This window comes from Octopus sinensis, linkage group LG21 (genome assembly GCF_006345805.1).
Source record: "Octopus sinensis linkage group LG21, ASM634580v1, whole genome shotgun sequence".
Classification (NCBI taxonomy): Eukaryota; Metazoa; Mollusca; class Cephalopoda; order Octopoda; family Octopodidae; genus Octopus; species Octopus sinensis.
The window spans coordinates 17,463,071-17,480,805 of record NC_043017.1 but is presented as its reverse complement, the minus strand read 5'-3'; the positions used below and the strand labels follow the sequence as shown (position 1 = coordinate 17,480,805).

Sequence of the window (17,735 nt, the reverse complement as noted above, 5' to 3'; positions counted from 1 at the left end):
TAAACTTAGGTAAGCAAATATTTTCGCATTTCAGGATCCATTCTATAGAGGGACTCAAGTTTATTGTGTCAAGACGCCTGACAGCATTTATATCTGAGAGAAGCAAAATCTTGAAAAAATTGAAGAAGTTACAAGGAAAAATACCTAGTCAGGGAGAAATTGATGAGACTGTTTCGTGTTGTATCAGAGCTGAAAGGAAACATCAACAGTTTAAGTGAGTGTTCTGAACAGAATTTTTCAGCAGTTACTACTACTGATACTGGGGTACAAATGTTCCATATATATAAATACACACATATACAGGGTGTGGTGAATAAACTGTTGTCTAAATTACGCATTTTAACTGATGTATTTAACCAAAATTACATAAAAATATCTTGAAATACTAAAGAGTAAATTTATTCAATAAAATCGCCATTGGCTTCAACCACGGCCTCCAGACAACTTTAGAATCCCTGCAATTCTTCTGGATGGTGAATGCTGCCAAAACCTTTGCCTTCAGTTCATCTTTGGTGTTACAAGGAGTTTTGTTGGTCTCATGCTCAACTGCACTCCACACATAATAAAAGGGGTTGCAGTCTGGGGAGTTAGGTGGTCAGATGTTAAGGGTGATGTGGTTGCAGAAATTATCTGACAGCCATGACTGGGTTCACCTGTTGTATGGCATGGTGCAGAGTCCTGTCACCAGACATAGGGTCTTCCAGCAGCCATCTTCTTGACCACGGGCAGCACTACCTTCCCCAGGCACTTGATGTAGGCCTCCGTGTTGAGTCTGAGGCCTTGTGGGAAGATGAATGGAGACATAATGTCACCACCACTAGTGACCACTCCAAACACCATGATGTTGACTGGATGTTTGATTTTTATCACTCTCAGTACATGTCCTCAAATTGACACCCAAACACTCTGAAATGTTCGTATTGGAGCTTCTGGTATGAATGCCAAGCTGTGTGGTAAGAAGTTTGCTTCTCAACCACATGGTTCCTGGTTCAGTCCCACTGCGTGGCACCTTGGACAAGTGTCTTCTACTCTAGCCTCAGACTTACCAAAGCCTTGTGAGTAAAACTGAAGGAAGCCCATTGTGTGTGTGTGTTTGTCTTTGTGCATGTCTTTGCCCCACATCACTGCTTGACAACTGGTGTTCATGTGTTTATGCTGCAGTCACTTAGCAGTTCGGCAAAAGAGACCATAGAATAAGTACTGGGATTCACAAAAAAAAAATTATAAGTACTGGGGTCGCTAAGTTCGACTAGAATTCTTCAAGGCAGTGCCACAGTCTAATGACTGAAAAAAGTAAAAGATAAAAGATATTTTCATAATTTTTTTTTTCAGGTGCCAAATGTGCCTTTTGAAAAAAGACTTGGAGGAATATGAATCCTGTTTGTACAGAATTAACCAAAGGTGAGATTTGGAGTTGTTTGGGACCATTGTATCAGATTTCTGTTCAATAACCTTTATTGTATTTGCTGAATCAATGAGGTTCAGTCCCACTGTGTGGCACCTTGGGCAAGTGTCCTCTACTATAGCCTTGGGTGGCCAAAGCCTTGTGGGTGGATTTGGTAGACAGAAACTGAAAAGAAGCCTGTCATATATATTTGCGTGTGTGTGTGTGTGTGTACATATATTTATATCTATGTGTTTGTGTCTTTGTGTCTGTTTGTCTCCCCCTCCCCCACTTGACAACCAGTGTTGATGTATTGCACTGACTTGACCAGCACTGTCTGGCATGTTTCTGTTCAGCCTCCAAGCCTCACAGCAGAACTTGGCTCAATGTGGTGCCATCTCTTGCAACTGGCATTCACCTTGGTAGCTGTCTGTGCATCAGCATTTCCCTGAGGCTTGGCCTCCAGATCTTTGAACCTCATGAATGCCACTGTGGATCCATTGTGGATTCTTTTGGCCTCCATCCACTATCCTGCCATCATCCTGTTGGTCACCTTCTGTGCCATACCACCCTGAACAAGATCATAAAGCATGGCCTACACTCTGCAACCTTCCCTTTCCAGCTTTAACCAGCAGGGCTAGATTGAGGAGATAGTATAAGGCCAGATGGTATGGTAATTTTCCCATTCTGTGGTGATAGGTCCCTCATCTGGGATACCACATGTTGTGACACCTTGCAACTTTGTGTGGTTAGCTACCAGCTCTGACTCTGCTGTTTGTCAGGCTGAGAAAAGCAAATTGTCATGGTATTGGTCACTCTCCGACAAGTTTATGGTTTAGCCTGTAGCATTCTTGAACCCCTGCACATCCACTACCTGAGTGGAGATGGCTGTCTGCAAATGTGAGCCCTGTGAATCAGAGTGCTGTTCCAGTGCATCTCCTTTGCCGTGCTCTGGGACAACATCTTTTCCATTTTGCTGTTGGGGTCATGAAAAATGTTCCTTAATAAAGATTTATAAAAAAAAAGAAGAAAAAAAAAGAACTTAATATTTGTAGTAAGGGTTCTAGTTGTATGCTTGGGAAGGTTTTATCATAAGCCCAAGCATAAAACCCTTGTTTTGGAAGGGTTTATAATAGTATGTTGTGTATGTTGTGTGCACGATATTTGTTTCGGTAAAACATGGTTGATGCAGTTTTTTTAAAAATGATTTTTGTCTTTGTTTTTTTATTTTATTCTTATCTTTTTTTTTTAATCATTTCCAGTGACATTCTTGACTTTTCTTTAAACACTGAGGAAGGTGCATCTGTGTTGCGGCGCCGTGTTGGTAATTGGCGGGAAGGAGAACTGGAGATAATGTTGAAATGTATATACAGCTACCTTCCGTTTTTATATCGTAAGTGGAAGATTTGTATTCTTTTAATCTTGTTGCTTAGCATCATGTTAGGCCTAATCAAGCTGACCTGTGGTTAAAGATGTTCCAGATGTGATTATCATGTCTTTTTATCAGACATAATGTATCTAGAACTACATTATCCAATGTATCTTTGTTTTTGTTTTTTTATTTTTGTAGGGTGAGATTTGCAGGGGATTTGGCTGCTATTTTTAACAGGTTGGACAGCTGCATTGAAGCTCACCCCCACCTTTTTGGCTCCTGTTTTGTTGTTGTTTAGCCTCCAGGTCATACTTGTCTGAGCAAACCTATGATCAAAGATGTTTCTATGATTATTTTGTTTGACCCTTCCTCTACAGCAGAAGGTACTCAAGAAGGCCTGTCCTCCACAGCAAAAGGGTTAAGGCCACTCCTCCTGGTGAAGAAGATTGGCCTGCAAGAGTTGTGTGCTAATGCCATGTAAAGAGCTCCTGTGCTGGTGCCTCATAAAAGCGCTTGTGTGGTGCCACATTAAAAGCACCTTGCACACACTATAAAGTGGTTGGTGTTAGGAAGGGCATCCAGCTATAGAAACTAAACCAAATCAGAATGGAACTTGGTGCAGCTCTCCAACTTGTCAGGTCTCATCAAACCATCAAACCCATGCCAGCTTGGAAAATGGATGTTAAAGGATGATGATGATGATGATAACAACAACAGGCTTTGAACAGTATAGTTTCCATCTACTGTAATCATTCACAAGGTATTGGTCAGCCCAGGTCTATTGTAAAAGACATGTGTCCAAGATGCCATCCTGTACAACTGTATCTGAAATCACTTGATTGCAAGCAAGCAAGCAACCAATCAATCAACCAATCAACCACTCTTGCTTGAATCACAGTTATGAGTAATACACTGAAATTTTTGATTACGCCATAAATTGTATTTTTAAGAATCCATGGTGTGTGAAGATTCCTTTTGCAGTGAGCCAGCACACCATAGCACACATGTTTGAAAAACCACTGACTTACAGAGACATGTGATTTCTTATCAAAAAGTATCAGGATTCTTGCTATGGTAACAGAGCTAAAGTATGTAGAGTGAAGCTGCTTAACATAAATTGACCTTGAAGTCTGTTACACATGCACCCTAAGTTATAATGTTCTTGCTCTCTTCTGTTGTTTGTAGCAGTGCTTAAAAGTGAAGTGTGTAGAGTGTAGTTGTCTCCAAAAAAAAAAACAAAAAAACAAAAACAAAAAAAAAGCCAAAAAGAAAACAAAACAAAGATCAGGTTTCAGCTGTGCAGGATCTCCTTGATTGTATCAAGAAAAAGGAAAACTTTTTGAAAATAGTCATTAAAGGTGAAAAATCATGGGTTTATGGCTGCTATGGTCTCAAAACCAAGGTTTGAAAGGAATTCCATGTGAAAGGAACAAGATTTCAAGACATTGAGGCATTCTAAGAAAATGCAATGAGGCAGCTGCTTGCTATCTCCTAAAAGGAGTTCCAGGAATGCATCCATCAATGGAAACTATTTTGAAGGTATTGAGTGCTGAATTGATATGTGCTGTAGTTTTGTTTTTATAACACCGGTCTTGATACTTTTTGGTCAGACCTCTTAACTAAAACTCTGCAAACCATTTCTCTCCATTGTTTTTACCAAGCAACTTTTCCATCTCACTTGTGTAATAATACTAATAATATATTGTTGTTTATTAACTTGGCTTTGGTTCATTTTTGATACCAGTTGAAAGAAATCCCTACTTTACTCTAAGCTTGACTTTGTTTAATTTCTTTGTCATTAGACAGTAATCCAGACCTAGACCAACAAGCTGGTCTTCATTTGAAGTTATTTGAAGTTTACCGCAAAGAATTTCCTGTAAGTATTTTTCTGTAAGGTGAAAGTTTAAAATTTTAAAAAATTAGTATAAAAAAAAAAAGAAATCTGTCAATAGGAACAGAAGTTAATACACATAACATATTGTTGTTTATTGATACCAGTATATAATGTGTGTGTGTGTGTTTTTAAAAGTCAAACTAATTGAAGGATCATGCACTACATTTAATTGGAATATTACATTTTAATTTTACAATTTTTACAAGTTGTTCTGCTTGATTAAACAATCCAAAGAGATGTTTCTTTATATGCTACAAAAATGCACCTACATTGCAACTACTATACTCCAACCATAAGATGAACCAAAAAATATATACAAGGCTTAGAAAAACCATAAATAAACTTCACATTCTGATGCAGGCTACTGAGTCAAAACTTTGAGATCACTGTGTTAGAAATTAATAATTATTAAAGATAATGATAATAATAAAAACTGGTAATTTCTAAGGTTCTCAGTGATAACTCCAGTGTCCTTAGGTGCTCCACTATCCTAAAATAAAGAGACTTCAGTTGTTGTAGTCACTTCATCCTTAACCCTTTTCTTTTCTTATTTTAATATCTGAAATGTTTTGTGTTTTTTACAGTTGATGAGTAAATTGGTATTTTGGCTGCGAGATCAAGTACGGGTATATGATGAATTAAACATGTGTATCACAAGGATGAGACTACCATACCTGGGAGAGAAAGCAACCAATTATTCCATTAATGTGGTTTATCAGTACGAAGTGAGCCTCTCCTAGTTTCATATGCACTAATAATTAACAGTTATTAATTTATTGAACAAGTTTTAATATTTTCTTTAATATACAATTACTTTGTTGATCCGACTGTTTAAGCCTTAGTTGGTCCTGATCCAGTAGACTTATCATCGAGGGGGTTTCCATCTGTGAACTCACCATCATTTTCTGAGATTTAGTTTGTTTAATACTAGGTGCAGATGTAGTTGTGTGATTAAGAAGCTTGCTTCCCAACCACATGGTTTCAGGTTCAGTTCCACTGCATGCCATGCTGGGTAAGTATCTTCTACTGCAGCTCCAGGCTGACCAAAACCTTGTGAGTGGATTTGGTGGTAGATGGAAATTGAAAGAAGCCTGAATGGGAACGTGAAACTCTGAGTAGCAGTTTTTTGTGATATTTTTGTAGCTTTAATAATAAAACAACATATTACTCTACTTCCAGTATTTGAGCACTATTTTTTCCAACCTTGTTTCACATTTATGTGCTTATTCTGGTATATATGTATATATATATATATTTGTTTATATATGTTTGTTGTCTACACTACTTGTCTTCGTCTTTTGTTTTTTTGTGTGAATTCTCCTTATATATATATATATATATATATATAGTTAATCATATGTCCTTTGAAAACAAGGCATACTGGATTTCAGATAAGTGCTCTTGGCATGAGAAATGTCTAAAACCTTAAAAAGATATTTAGAGATTCAATGAGGGCGATTATATGTTAGAGAGTGAAGGTAGGAAAAGTTATATCTTAAAAGCACAATAGAGATAAGTACATAATATAAACAAATATAAACAATATTGTATTAGTAAATAAATAAAGTACAGTTGTGATCATAAAAAATTTTCTTGAGTTTTGAAAGTTCTTATGATTGTTTCATGAATTTATGAATCATCATCATTGTCCTCTCCCTCCTCCTTCCCATTCACCACCACTGTAACCACCATCATCAGCATTGATTCAGGTATCATTCTCTTCCTCTCTCTGTCATTATTTCTTAATACTGAGCTAACTGAACAATTCCAAATGCTCCATATAAAATCTCCACCTATCAGATAGTCTGATGTCTTTCAACTCATTTCATTTATTTTCCTTCTTTTCGCAGTTGAAAGAAAGAGAAACAAGGCTGAGGTATGAAAAGATATCAGCCGACAATGATTTAAAGAAGAGACTTGGACAACTGTTTTACTTGCAAAATTTAGCCAAGGTGTGTGTTTTACACTTCATTTTTACATCATGTAGACAGGACGTTTATTTTTGTATTGTGTTTTCTAGAGCAGAACAACTGGTCTGTGAAGAGATTTGAAGATTTTTTTTTGTTCTTTGTTTCTTTTATTTACTAGGCCTGGAAGAAAGGGCTAGGCCATTGGCCTTTTCAGACTCTCTATGATTGGAAAAATTGATGCTGTTAACCCTTTAGCATTTAAAACCAGCCATATTAGGCCCTAATAATAATAATAAATAATAATAATAATAATAATAATAATAATAATAATAATAATAATAATAATAATAATAATAATAATAGCAATAATAATAATAAATAATAATAATAGCAATAATAATAATAATAAATAATAATAATAATAGCAATAATAATAATAATAATAATAAATATAATAATAATAAATAATAATAATAATAAATAATAATAATAATAATAATAATAATAAGAAGATGATTACGAAGCCTCTTTGCCCATATTTCTGGTCTTGTGCTTCTGATAAAAACAATTATTTTATCTTATTATTAATGTTTAATTAATTCTTTGTTAACGATTCTTTGTTTCAGGATGCTAATCCATCTGAAGATTCTCCTCCAACTCAATGTTTGATTTGTCTGGAGGTCCTGAAAGATAAGGTAAGGACAAATAACAAAACTGTCTGAGTGTTGCCATTTATGTAAATCTGTTTACCATTTCTCATTATCTCATCATCGGCATCATCAACAGCAGCATTTTATATCTGCTTTTGCATGTTGATATGGGTTTGATAATTTTTATGAGCCAGTTTTTCATGGTCACATCTCCTTCCTGGCGCCTATCTTCCTACATGAGTCAATAACCTCTTACAGTATGCAGGGACATAATTTACCTATTCTAAAATCAGGATATATGTTGTAAACATGATATCTGAACCCATATTTGATACTGTCTTTTAAGATCCCTATTATTCATAATTTTATAAACACTCAGTACACTCTGTATAGGGGTTGGCATTAGGAAAGACATCCAGCCATAGAAACCATTCCAAAACAGACAATTGGAGCCTGGACAGTTCTCCAGTCAGCCAACTCCTGTCAAAATTATCCAACCCATGCCAGCATGGAGAATGGGCATCAAAAGATGATGATGATGATTTTTGTATCTGACACTATTTTACAATATTTGATAACTTGTAACGAATTTGAAACCATTTTTGTTAATGAGATTCATTATTACCATCATTATCATCTTTTAATGTCCATGTTCCATGCAAGAATGGGTTGGACAGTTTGATAGGATCTGATAAATTCAAGGACTGCATGTTGCTGCAGTGTCTGTTTTGGCATGGTCCCTATAGCTTGATGCCCTTTGCCAACCAGTCCACAGTCTATACTGGGGGCCTTTTGCATGCCACCAAAAGCAGTGAGGTCGCTATGTAGCTGGCAATACATCAAACCCAGAGGGGCAGCTTTACAAAGGAGATGGTAGATTAAAGTATGAGAGCAGGGTCTGAACAGGTTTCTTTCTGTAGAGGAACTACCTGACTATTCTCTCTCTCTCCCCCCCTCTCCATATATTTGTATGTGTTTTTCTCTTTGTCTTGACAAGTTGTAAACAAATATTGCCATCATGCAAGCAATGGCCTTTGTTTCCAATCTTCTGTGAAAACATGCTCAGCCTTGGGGAATTGATCATCTTGCTTGAAAACAGGTACGGTTTGGGGAGAGAAAGAGCATGCGGCTGAAGAAAATGTACCTCAATGAATTCTGTCTGACCCATGCAGGTATGGAAAAGAGGATATTAAATGATGATGGTGATGATTTTTTTTTCTCTTTTTTTTCCAGTGGGCTGTTTTGATTTGTGGCCATTTCTACTGCATTTCCTGTATCTATATCATCATTAAACGGTCTCAAGGCTACTTGAAATGTCCAACATGTCGTCAAAGCACACACTTTGACGATATCAATTATGTATCGATGGAGAAATCTGGAGTGTTGGATGATGATGATGGTGTCTCGATGAAGGTATTCATTTTATAGTAATAATAATCTTTTCTACCAGAGAGTTTGTGGGAGGGAGTAAGTTGATTACATTGATCCCCAGTGCTCAACTGGTATTTATTTTTTATTGATCCTGAAAGGAGGAAAGGCAAAGTCAACCAAGGTGGCATTTGAACTCAAAACATTGAAGTTGGATAAAATACCATTAAGCATTTTGCCTGGTGTGCTTATGGTTATGCCACCTCGCCACCTAAATAATAATAACAATAAAAATAATCCTTTCTACTAAAGGCACAAGGCCTGAAATTTGGGGGTAGAGGACTAGTCGATTACATTAACCCAGTGTTGCAGTGGTACTTAATTTATCAACCCTGAAAGGATGAAACAAAATTGATCTCAGTGGAATTTGAACTCAGAATATAGCGGCAGACAAAATACCACTAATCATTTCACCCAGTATGCAAATGATTCTGCCAGCTCGCTGCCTTAATAATAATAATAGCAGCAGTAATAATAATAATCAGTAGTACAGTTTCCATCTACTGTAATCATTCACAAGGTATTGGTCAGCCCAGGTCTATTGTAAAAGACATGTGTCCAAGATGCCATCCTGTACAACTATATCTGAAATCACTTGATTGCAAGCAACCAATCAACCAACCAGCCACTCTTGTTTGAATCACAGTTATGAATAATACACTGAATTCTTTGCTTAAACCATAAATTGTATTTCTAAGAATCCATGGTGTGTGAAGATTCCTTTTGCAGTGAGCCAGCACACCATAGCGGCAGACAAAATACCACTAAGCATTTCGCCCAGTATGCGGATGATTCTGCCAGCTCGCTGCCTTAATAATAATAATAGCAGCAGTAATAATAATAATCAGTAGTACTTCTAATTCTACATGTTTAAATTTCTTATTTTAAGCAAATCACTTAATGATCATTTGTAATTTTGAAATCAGTACTATTAGGTTGTCAAGAAAGTTCTTGTGGTTTTTATCCGTTAAATTCAGATGCACATATCTTGGCTGAAATAACTACTGAGCTGAGTATCGCCGTTTGTCGTAAAGAATCCACTTTTCATCGCAAATCACAATCTGGTTGAGAAATGTGTCATTCTTTTTGCGTAAAAGAAGGGAAGATGACACTTCAAAATAGCCTTTTTTTTTGGTTGTCATTCAATTCATGCGGCACCCATTTCTCAAGTATTTTTGTTTTTCCAATCTCTTTCAAGTGGTTGGAAATTGTATACATTACATCTAATTCAGAAGCAAGCTCTCAAACAGTTGTGTGTGGATTGGCTTCCACTAAGGCTCATAGTTGATCGTTGTCAACATCCGATGGTTGACCACTAAGCTTATCATCTTCAAGATTCTTGTCACCGCTACGAAAGTTCTTGAACCACCATTGTGCTGTACGTTCATTGGTGGTTCCTGGGCCAAATGCATCATTGATATCGTGAGCTTGTTCAGCAATTCAAAAAGAAAATAGTAACATGATTAGATAAAGTGAAAAATGAGCTTTAAAACGAAAATTAATTTGAAAATGCATAATTTAAAACCAAAATTTAAAATTCTGCAAGAACTTTCTTGACAACCTAATATAACTGGGAATACATACATAGACTTGGGAACACACACACACACAGAGTCAGTCAGTGTGTTTGTATGTGTATATACATATGATATGCATATGTGTATGTAGTATATATATATATATATATATATATATATAGTAAAAAATGAAATTATATAGTTTCTTTTTTTAATCTATAATTGATCCTTTCATCCAATTGTCTGTCTATCTCTCTCTTTCTATCTCATATATATATATATATGTATGTGTATATATAAGTATGTAAATATATATCTATATCTATATATCTATTTCTTTCAGGGTAGTTACTCAACCAAAGTGACTGCTATTGTGCATTGTCTTTTAAAGATTCGACAGAAAGATCCATTTGCTAAATCCCTTGTGTTTTCTACAGTAAGATATTTAAAATATATTGTGTGTTTGTATGTGTGTGTGTGTGTATTGGGTCATACCTTAAATAATGCAGTTTTTTTTCAATTGCATGAACTAAAAGTTGGAGGGGGACAGGATAAACTACCTGCATCAACTTGCTATAAAAGCAGGTAGTAATTTTACCTTGTGCTTATCTTAGTGCAAGTTTTGAAGAGTGCAGTTCGATTTTAACAGTTATTGTTTCAAAACTATAATGGTAGTGATAAAGGAGCATATTCAACATATTTTGCTTTATGAGTCGAATAAAGGGTTAAGGTGTTCACTCAGTCATTTTCCTGAAACTTTTATTAGCATCTTTTCCTTTTATGTTTGTTTATAACATTTTTTGTTTTTGTTTTTTTGTTTCAGTTTTTGAAAACTTTTAAATTATTAATTTTTTTGTTATATTTCAGTGGTCAAGTGTTTTAGAGATAATTGGTCAAGCATTGGCCATGAATGGCATTAGATATTCCACTTTATCTTCAGGGAAACAGTCCCAGGTTTGTATCAGTAATTCAAATAAGTCTTCTCTTTCATATTCACTGTTCAGTTAGTAATTAACACTGTACTAATTAAACCGACTGATAGAGAAGCTGGACTTCACTTCACATAAAAAGGATGTACAAGAATAGTTAGCAGTAAGTGTACTTCAGAAATGGAATATTTCAACATTCCAGAAAACTTGCTAGAAATAGTTGACAACTTCTGTTACTTAGATGTCCAGCTGTGAAGATGGTAGCTGTGAATTATAGCTGCTTTTTAAAATTTTTTATGGCTGGATTCCAACTTGGGCCACAGTAACAAAGTCCACCTACCACACTTCTCTGTCCATCGTCAATGCCTCAAAATCCTGGATACATTCCAGGTCAGTGTCTGCAATCAAGTTGTCGATGTAAGTGTGACAACATTTTCCTCTTCTTACGTCACAATGAAGTCGGTTCCATGAGATTAATTTGGATGCTTCCAGATCAGTTCCCTGGTAGCCAGCTCCATGTCAAACTGTCCAACCCTTGCCAGCATGGAAAGCAGATGTTAAACGATGATGGGCTTCTTTCAGTTTCCATCTATGAAATCCACTCACAAGGCTTTGGTTGGCCTGAGAAGACACTTGGCCAAGGACCGAACTTGAAACCATGTGGTTGCAAAGCAAACTTCTCACCACACAACCATGTGTTAGTTTTTTTTAAAAAAATCTTTTTTTTGTTTGTGGTAAAGAAAAGAAAAAATCTCAAAGATGTCAATTAATAAAAATGTGTTAATTTGTTCTGTTTTTGTCTTTCTTTCAGAACAATCTGACAACTTTCAAAAATAATCCTGAAGTTACTGTTCTTCTGCTGCCAGTTCACACTGGCTGTAACGGGTTAAACTTAATTGAAGCCAAATATGTTATATTAACTGAGCCGATACTTAACCCAGCCCAGGAGTTGCAGGCTATTGGAAGAGTTCACAGAATCGGACAAACAATGTAAGTTGACAAAGTAATTTCATAAACCAATAGTGTGTGTGTGTTGAGTGTAGGAGTTACTTGCCATGCTAAAAATAGTAGCCAAATCTCCTCATCACATCCTTTCATTCTAAAGATGAAGGCATTGTTTTGTAGAATTGGTAGATTAGCAGCCAAAGTGATATGTAACATTTCATTATGTACCTTTATTTTTTTACTTTTAAAACCTCCTCTGCCTCTGCCTCCTCCCCTCCCTCCTGCCCCCTCCTCCTCTGCTTACATCCTCCTCCTCCTACATCCTCCTCCACCTCCTCTCCATCTCCTCTGCCTACATCCTCCCCTTCCTCTTCCCTCCTGCTCCTTGCCTCCTCCTCCCCTCCCCTCCTCCTCCTGTTTTCCATGCTGGCTTGGGTTGGACAGTTTGACCGGAGCTGGCAAGCTGGAGAGTTGCACCAAGTTCTAGTTTGATTTGGCTTGGTTTCTACAACTGGATGCCCTTCCTAATGTCGACCATTTTACAGAGCATGCTGGGTGCTTTTAATATGGCACCAGCATGTATGCTTTTACATGGCACTGGCATGAGTGCTTTTTGCATGACACTGCCACAGGATTCTCATAGACCAATCCTCTTCAGCAGGTGGAGTGTCCTTAACACTTCTGACTTTTACTTGGGGTTCAATTTTACCTTTCATCCTTCATCACCATGAGACTCATAGGGCTGGTTCCCCAGTTTCCATAGCATATAAGTGAGCAAGATCACAACATTTCCCCTAAACGGGACGGTAGTCTCTTGCAAGGTTACTTATTTACAGCTGAGTGGATTGGAACAATATGAAATGAAGTGGGTTTTCCTCAAGAACACAATGCATAGCCCAGTCTGGGAATTGAAACCATGCTTTACCTCCTTCCAAAATAGATAAAGTAAAATACTCAGACAATATCTCTAGCCACTAAATTTGGGGTTTTGTACCTGCACCAGAAATCTGTGGTTTGGTATTTTTATTTTTTGTCTGTTTATATTTTTTTAGGGCAACAGAAGTGCACCGATTCCTGATTAAGGCCACTATCGAAGAACGTATGAGATTGATGCTAGCATCCGCAACAAATTACCTTGTTCCTTCAGACCGCAATGACACAATGTTAACTATAGGAGATTTATATCAACTGTTTCGAGATGTTTCGACAGAAGCTGTCTTGGAAGACAATTCATCTTCAATTTCTGAGCCGCAGTTAGAATCAGATGATGTTGACAACACTGGTCAAAGTGCATTGTCTGATATGCAGCAGAGGTGTGCAGCAGCTGCTTTATCACGCATTACTGAGGAACAGAGAACTTTTACGAACTGGAATCAAAGCACTAGCGAATGTACGACGACATTACTTCAAGACTCTGTCACTAGTAATGTTGGGGCCGAAAGTGGGTCCTCTGAGGTACCAACAGCTGGCCAGAATTTAAATATTGACACAACCTCAGACTCTCTTTCTTTAACTCATCCTTCAACTTCCATTCTACAATCACAGTCTCATTCTATGTCAGCAGATTCCTTACCAGGGACATCATTTTCACAGATATAGGGACCAATTACAGTTTTTTTTTTTTTTGAGAAGAAAACTAAAAGAAAAGATTATTCAGCCATTTATTCCTTCCATATCATGTGAATTATATTTTCGAAAACATTGTCGCTATTTTAACATTTCAGCCTATTTATTCAATCAGTTGAAAATTTTACATCCAATTGAGACATGTCATTTTTAATGGTAGAATAATGGTCCTTGGGTGCCTTTGGTGGAGTTTGCAACCTTTTATTTCCTCCCCCTCCCGACCTAATCATAATTCCTTCCTTGCTCACATTTTTTCTTTATATCTGTAGAAGCTGAGCTGCAGACGGTATGGCTGGTTGTCAGCCATTTTTAGTTTATAAGTCCAGAAGAGCCTGCACACCATGGGCACTGTTCATTCTCATCTAATATATATATATATATATATATATATACACATACATACATATATATATGTACATATCACATACTACATATCTGCATACACACATATATGTATGTATAAGTGTATATGTATGTAAATATATATATATATATACATACACATGCGTGTATATATTTGTGTGTGTATTATATATATATATATATAAAAAAACTGTTTATTGAAACCGGTTACTCAGATCAGGTTAATTTTACCTGTTTTGAATCAAATCTATTTAATCATGTAATTACCTGTTAAAATTTTTAATGTCAATGATATAAAACATTATTTGCACCAATTTGAGACAATAAAAAAATCATCTGACCATCTAATGAGACAAAACTTGTATATCTATGAGTGATCTTTGATTTCATTGCAAAATACCATTCCTTTGAATTAACTACCATGATTTGTTTGGCTGTTTACATCTATATTATTTTATGTTCTCATGATAATTAGTCAGTTATTGTACCAGGTGTGCTACACTGGTTTGATATCAGAAACTGGAAGATATAGTCTTAGAAATCAATTTACAAATTTACAGTTACAATTTTAATACAAATTGATTTGAGGCAGAAAAGAGGAATTACTATAGATATTAGTACAGCACTGACCTTTCCTGACACTGATTGTTCAGAATCTTTTGTAATTCATTCTAATTTGTGAGCAGGAACTTCAAATTTGTGCATCTGCTGGACTAGTTTACTTGTACCTTGCATAGACTATACATTACACAGTCCAGTATTAATAAACTTCTATCATTTGTACCTGTATTTCATTTAATTATTCATGTAAATTTAGTATTTGTTTAATTTAAGGTAGCGAGCTGGCAGAATTATTAACATGCGCAGGAGTGGCTGTGTGGTAAGTAGCTTGCTTACCAACCACATGGTTCTGGGTTCAGTCCCACTGCATGGCACCTTGGGCAAGTGTCTTCTACTATAGCCTCGGGCTGACCAATGCCTTGTGAGTGGATTTAGTAGACGGAAACTGAAAGAAGCCCGTCGTATATATGTATATATATATATATGTGTGTGTGTGTGTATGTTTGTCCCCCCAGCATTGCTTGACAACCGATGCTGGTGTGTTTACGTCGCCGTCACTTAGCGGTTTGGCAAAAGAACTGATAGAATAAGTACTAGGCTTACAAAGAATAAGTCCCGTGGTCGATTTGCTCGACTAAATGCGGTGCTCCAGCATGGCCGCAGTCAAATGGCTGAAACAAGTAAAAGAGAGAGTATATATATATATGTGTGTGTGTGTGTGTATGTTTGTGTGTCTGTGTTTGTCCCCCCAACATCGCTTGACAACCGATGCTGGTGTGTTTACGTCGCCGTCACTTAGCGGTTCGGCAAAAGAGACTGATAGAATAAGTACTAGGCTTACAAAGAATAAGTCCCGTGGTCGATTTGCTTGACTAAATGTGGTGCTCCAGCATGGCCGCAGTCAAATGACTAAAACAAGTAAGAGAGTAAAGAGTATGCTGGGCAAAATGCTTAGTGGCATTTCGTCTGTCTTTACATTCCAAGTTCTAATTCTGCTAAGGTCGACTTTGTCTTTCAGCATTTCAGGGTTGATAAAATAAGTAACAGTCAAGCACTGGGATCAATGTCATTGATTTTTCCCACCCCACCAAACTTGCAGGTCTTGTGCCAAAATTTGAAACCAATATTCGTTTAATTTAGAATGTGTTGACCAAAGTGACCACTCCTGGTTTGGAAAAATCAGTAACCCAGAATAGCTTTGGAACCAAAGGTTCTGGAAAATCAATATTGTACTTATGCTTTTTTTTAAATGTTGTTTTACCTGAGAGAGAGAGAGATAGTAAAATTCAGGTGAAATAACTTTAGTTAGCAAATAGCTATGCATGTTACTCTATTCCAAAGGTTGTGATCATGCAAGGGCACCGCCTTTTACAAGGTTCTATCTTATATTTGATTAGGTCTTAAATGCCTGTCCATGTCAAACTTGAAAGATACATTGACAGAAAGAAAAGTAGACAAGATAATGGATAGATTCATAGCATGTGACATCCCAGATGAGAGGCCTATCACCATGGGAAAGGAAAACTATTATACAGTTAGGCCTTTTACTATCCCCTCAGTCTAGGCTCGAGCTGGGAAGGGAAGCCTGAGACTTCTAGGTCATGCTTTAAGATCTCATTAAGGGCTGCATGGCGTAGAAGGCGGCCAGCACTATAATGGCACGACAATGGATGGAGGCCGAAAGAATCCACAATGGATCCGCAGCGGCATTTGCGAGGCTCATAGATCTGGGGTCCAAGCCTAAAGGAAACCGAAACGCGCAGACAGTCACTATGAAGCTAGACCGAGGCCTGACGGTACGACAATTTTCTCGTTCCGTGCCAACTTGGTGTGTTCAGCTACCAGCCCAGGGTCCGGTTGCTCGTCAGCCTGAGAAAGACTAATTGTCAAAGTACCGCTCGCTCTCTGATAGGTTTACGGTTGAGCCTGTGACAATGGAGAACTCCAGCGTTCTCGTCTCCTGTACCAAATCCCTGGTCACCGCCACTGGGGCAGATAGGCTACCAGCAAGTGCACGCCCCGTGTGTCAGAGTGACTGTCCCAGCGCATTTTCCAAGCCATCTTCTGCAGCAACATATTTTCCATTTTGTCTGCTGGAACCAAGAGGCGGTCTGACAAGCCTTTATATATATATATATATATATATATATATATATATATATATAGGTGAGAAAGTTGGTGTGTGAAAGCACGTGGTTGAATATATAGAAAATAGTAAAAAGTGAAAAAACTACAGAAGGCTTGTTTTAAAAGGTTAAAAAATATATATTTGAGTCATTATGTTATAACATTCTTCCGACATAGTGACTCAATTATATATTTTTTAACCATTTAAAACAAGCCTTCTGTAGTTTTTTCACTTTTTACTATTTTCTATATATATATATATATATAGAGAGAGAGAGACATTTCTCTGCTGTGAGGAAGAGATATTAAACACACAAATCCACTCACATATTCCCCCGAAATACACTGGTTTTCGTTGTTAAACAAACAAAATGAAAACAAAACAAAGTGAGGAGAAAAAATATCGCGCCATTGAAGTATGTTACTGATAGGTATAATAGGCGAGCTGGCAGAAACGTTAGCACGCCGGGCGAAATGCTTAGCGGTATTTCGTCTGCCGTTACGTTGTGAGTTCAAATTCCGCCGGGGTCGACTTTGCCTTTCATCCTTTCGGGGTCGATAAATAAAGTACCAGTTTCGCACTGGGGTCGATGTAATCGACTTAATACCCATGTCTGTCCCCTCTATGTTTAGCCCCTTGTGGGTAATAAAGAAATAGGTATATTGATGATGATGATGATGGTGGTAGTGCTATGGGTACGAGTTAATGGAGGTGGTGGTGGCGGCGGTTGTAGGGATATTGGTTGAAGGAGGTGGTGATGGTGTCAGTTGGGATTTTCATTAAAGAAGGTAGAAGTGGTGGTGGTGGTGGTTGCACAACGTTATTTGTAGTTTGTTTTGTTACTTTATATTGCCCATCACTTAACGCATGCGCCTTAGTGAATTCATTGTCGTCTGCTCAGTCAACGCTTAAAGTTGTTGATGAAACATGGATTACAAAAACACGATGTTAGCAAACAAGAGAAGGTTTAAGGTAAGTTGTTGTCATGGTTTTTAATTTGGTTAGTGTATAATTATTGCGGCTTTTTT

At 37.1% G+C, this 17,735-nt stretch overlaps 1 protein-coding gene across 2 annotated transcripts in view; it reads left to right on the top strand.

Moving 5' to 3' along the window:
* Window positions 1–13,651, top strand: part of LOC115222937 (E3 ubiquitin-protein ligase SHPRH) — a 38,400-nt gene extending 24,749 nt beyond the window's left edge. For both annotated transcript variants that reach the window (XM_029793338.2, XM_036511997.1), the window contains exons 20-31: window positions 35–214; window positions 1,333–1,401; window positions 2,647–2,777; window positions 4,559–4,632; window positions 5,235–5,375; window positions 6,501–6,602; window positions 7,187–7,255; window positions 8,444–8,623; window positions 10,499–10,591; window positions 11,023–11,109; window positions 11,896–12,074; window positions 13,082–13,651. In XM_029793338.2, coding sequence (XP_029649198.1) covers window positions 35–214; window positions 1,333–1,401; window positions 2,647–2,777; window positions 4,559–4,632; window positions 5,235–5,375; window positions 6,501–6,602; window positions 7,187–7,255; window positions 8,444–8,623; window positions 10,499–10,591; window positions 11,023–11,109; window positions 11,896–12,074; window positions 13,082–13,628 — 1,852 coding nt within the window. In that variant the 3' untranslated portion in view covers window positions 13,629–13,651. The remainder of the gene's footprint in view (window positions 1–34; window positions 215–1,332; window positions 1,402–2,646; window positions 2,778–4,558; window positions 4,633–5,234; window positions 5,376–6,500; window positions 6,603–7,186; window positions 7,256–8,443; window positions 8,624–10,498; window positions 10,592–11,022; window positions 11,110–11,895; window positions 12,075–13,081) is intronic.
* The last annotated feature ends 4,084 nt before the right edge of the window (window positions 13,652–17,735 follow it).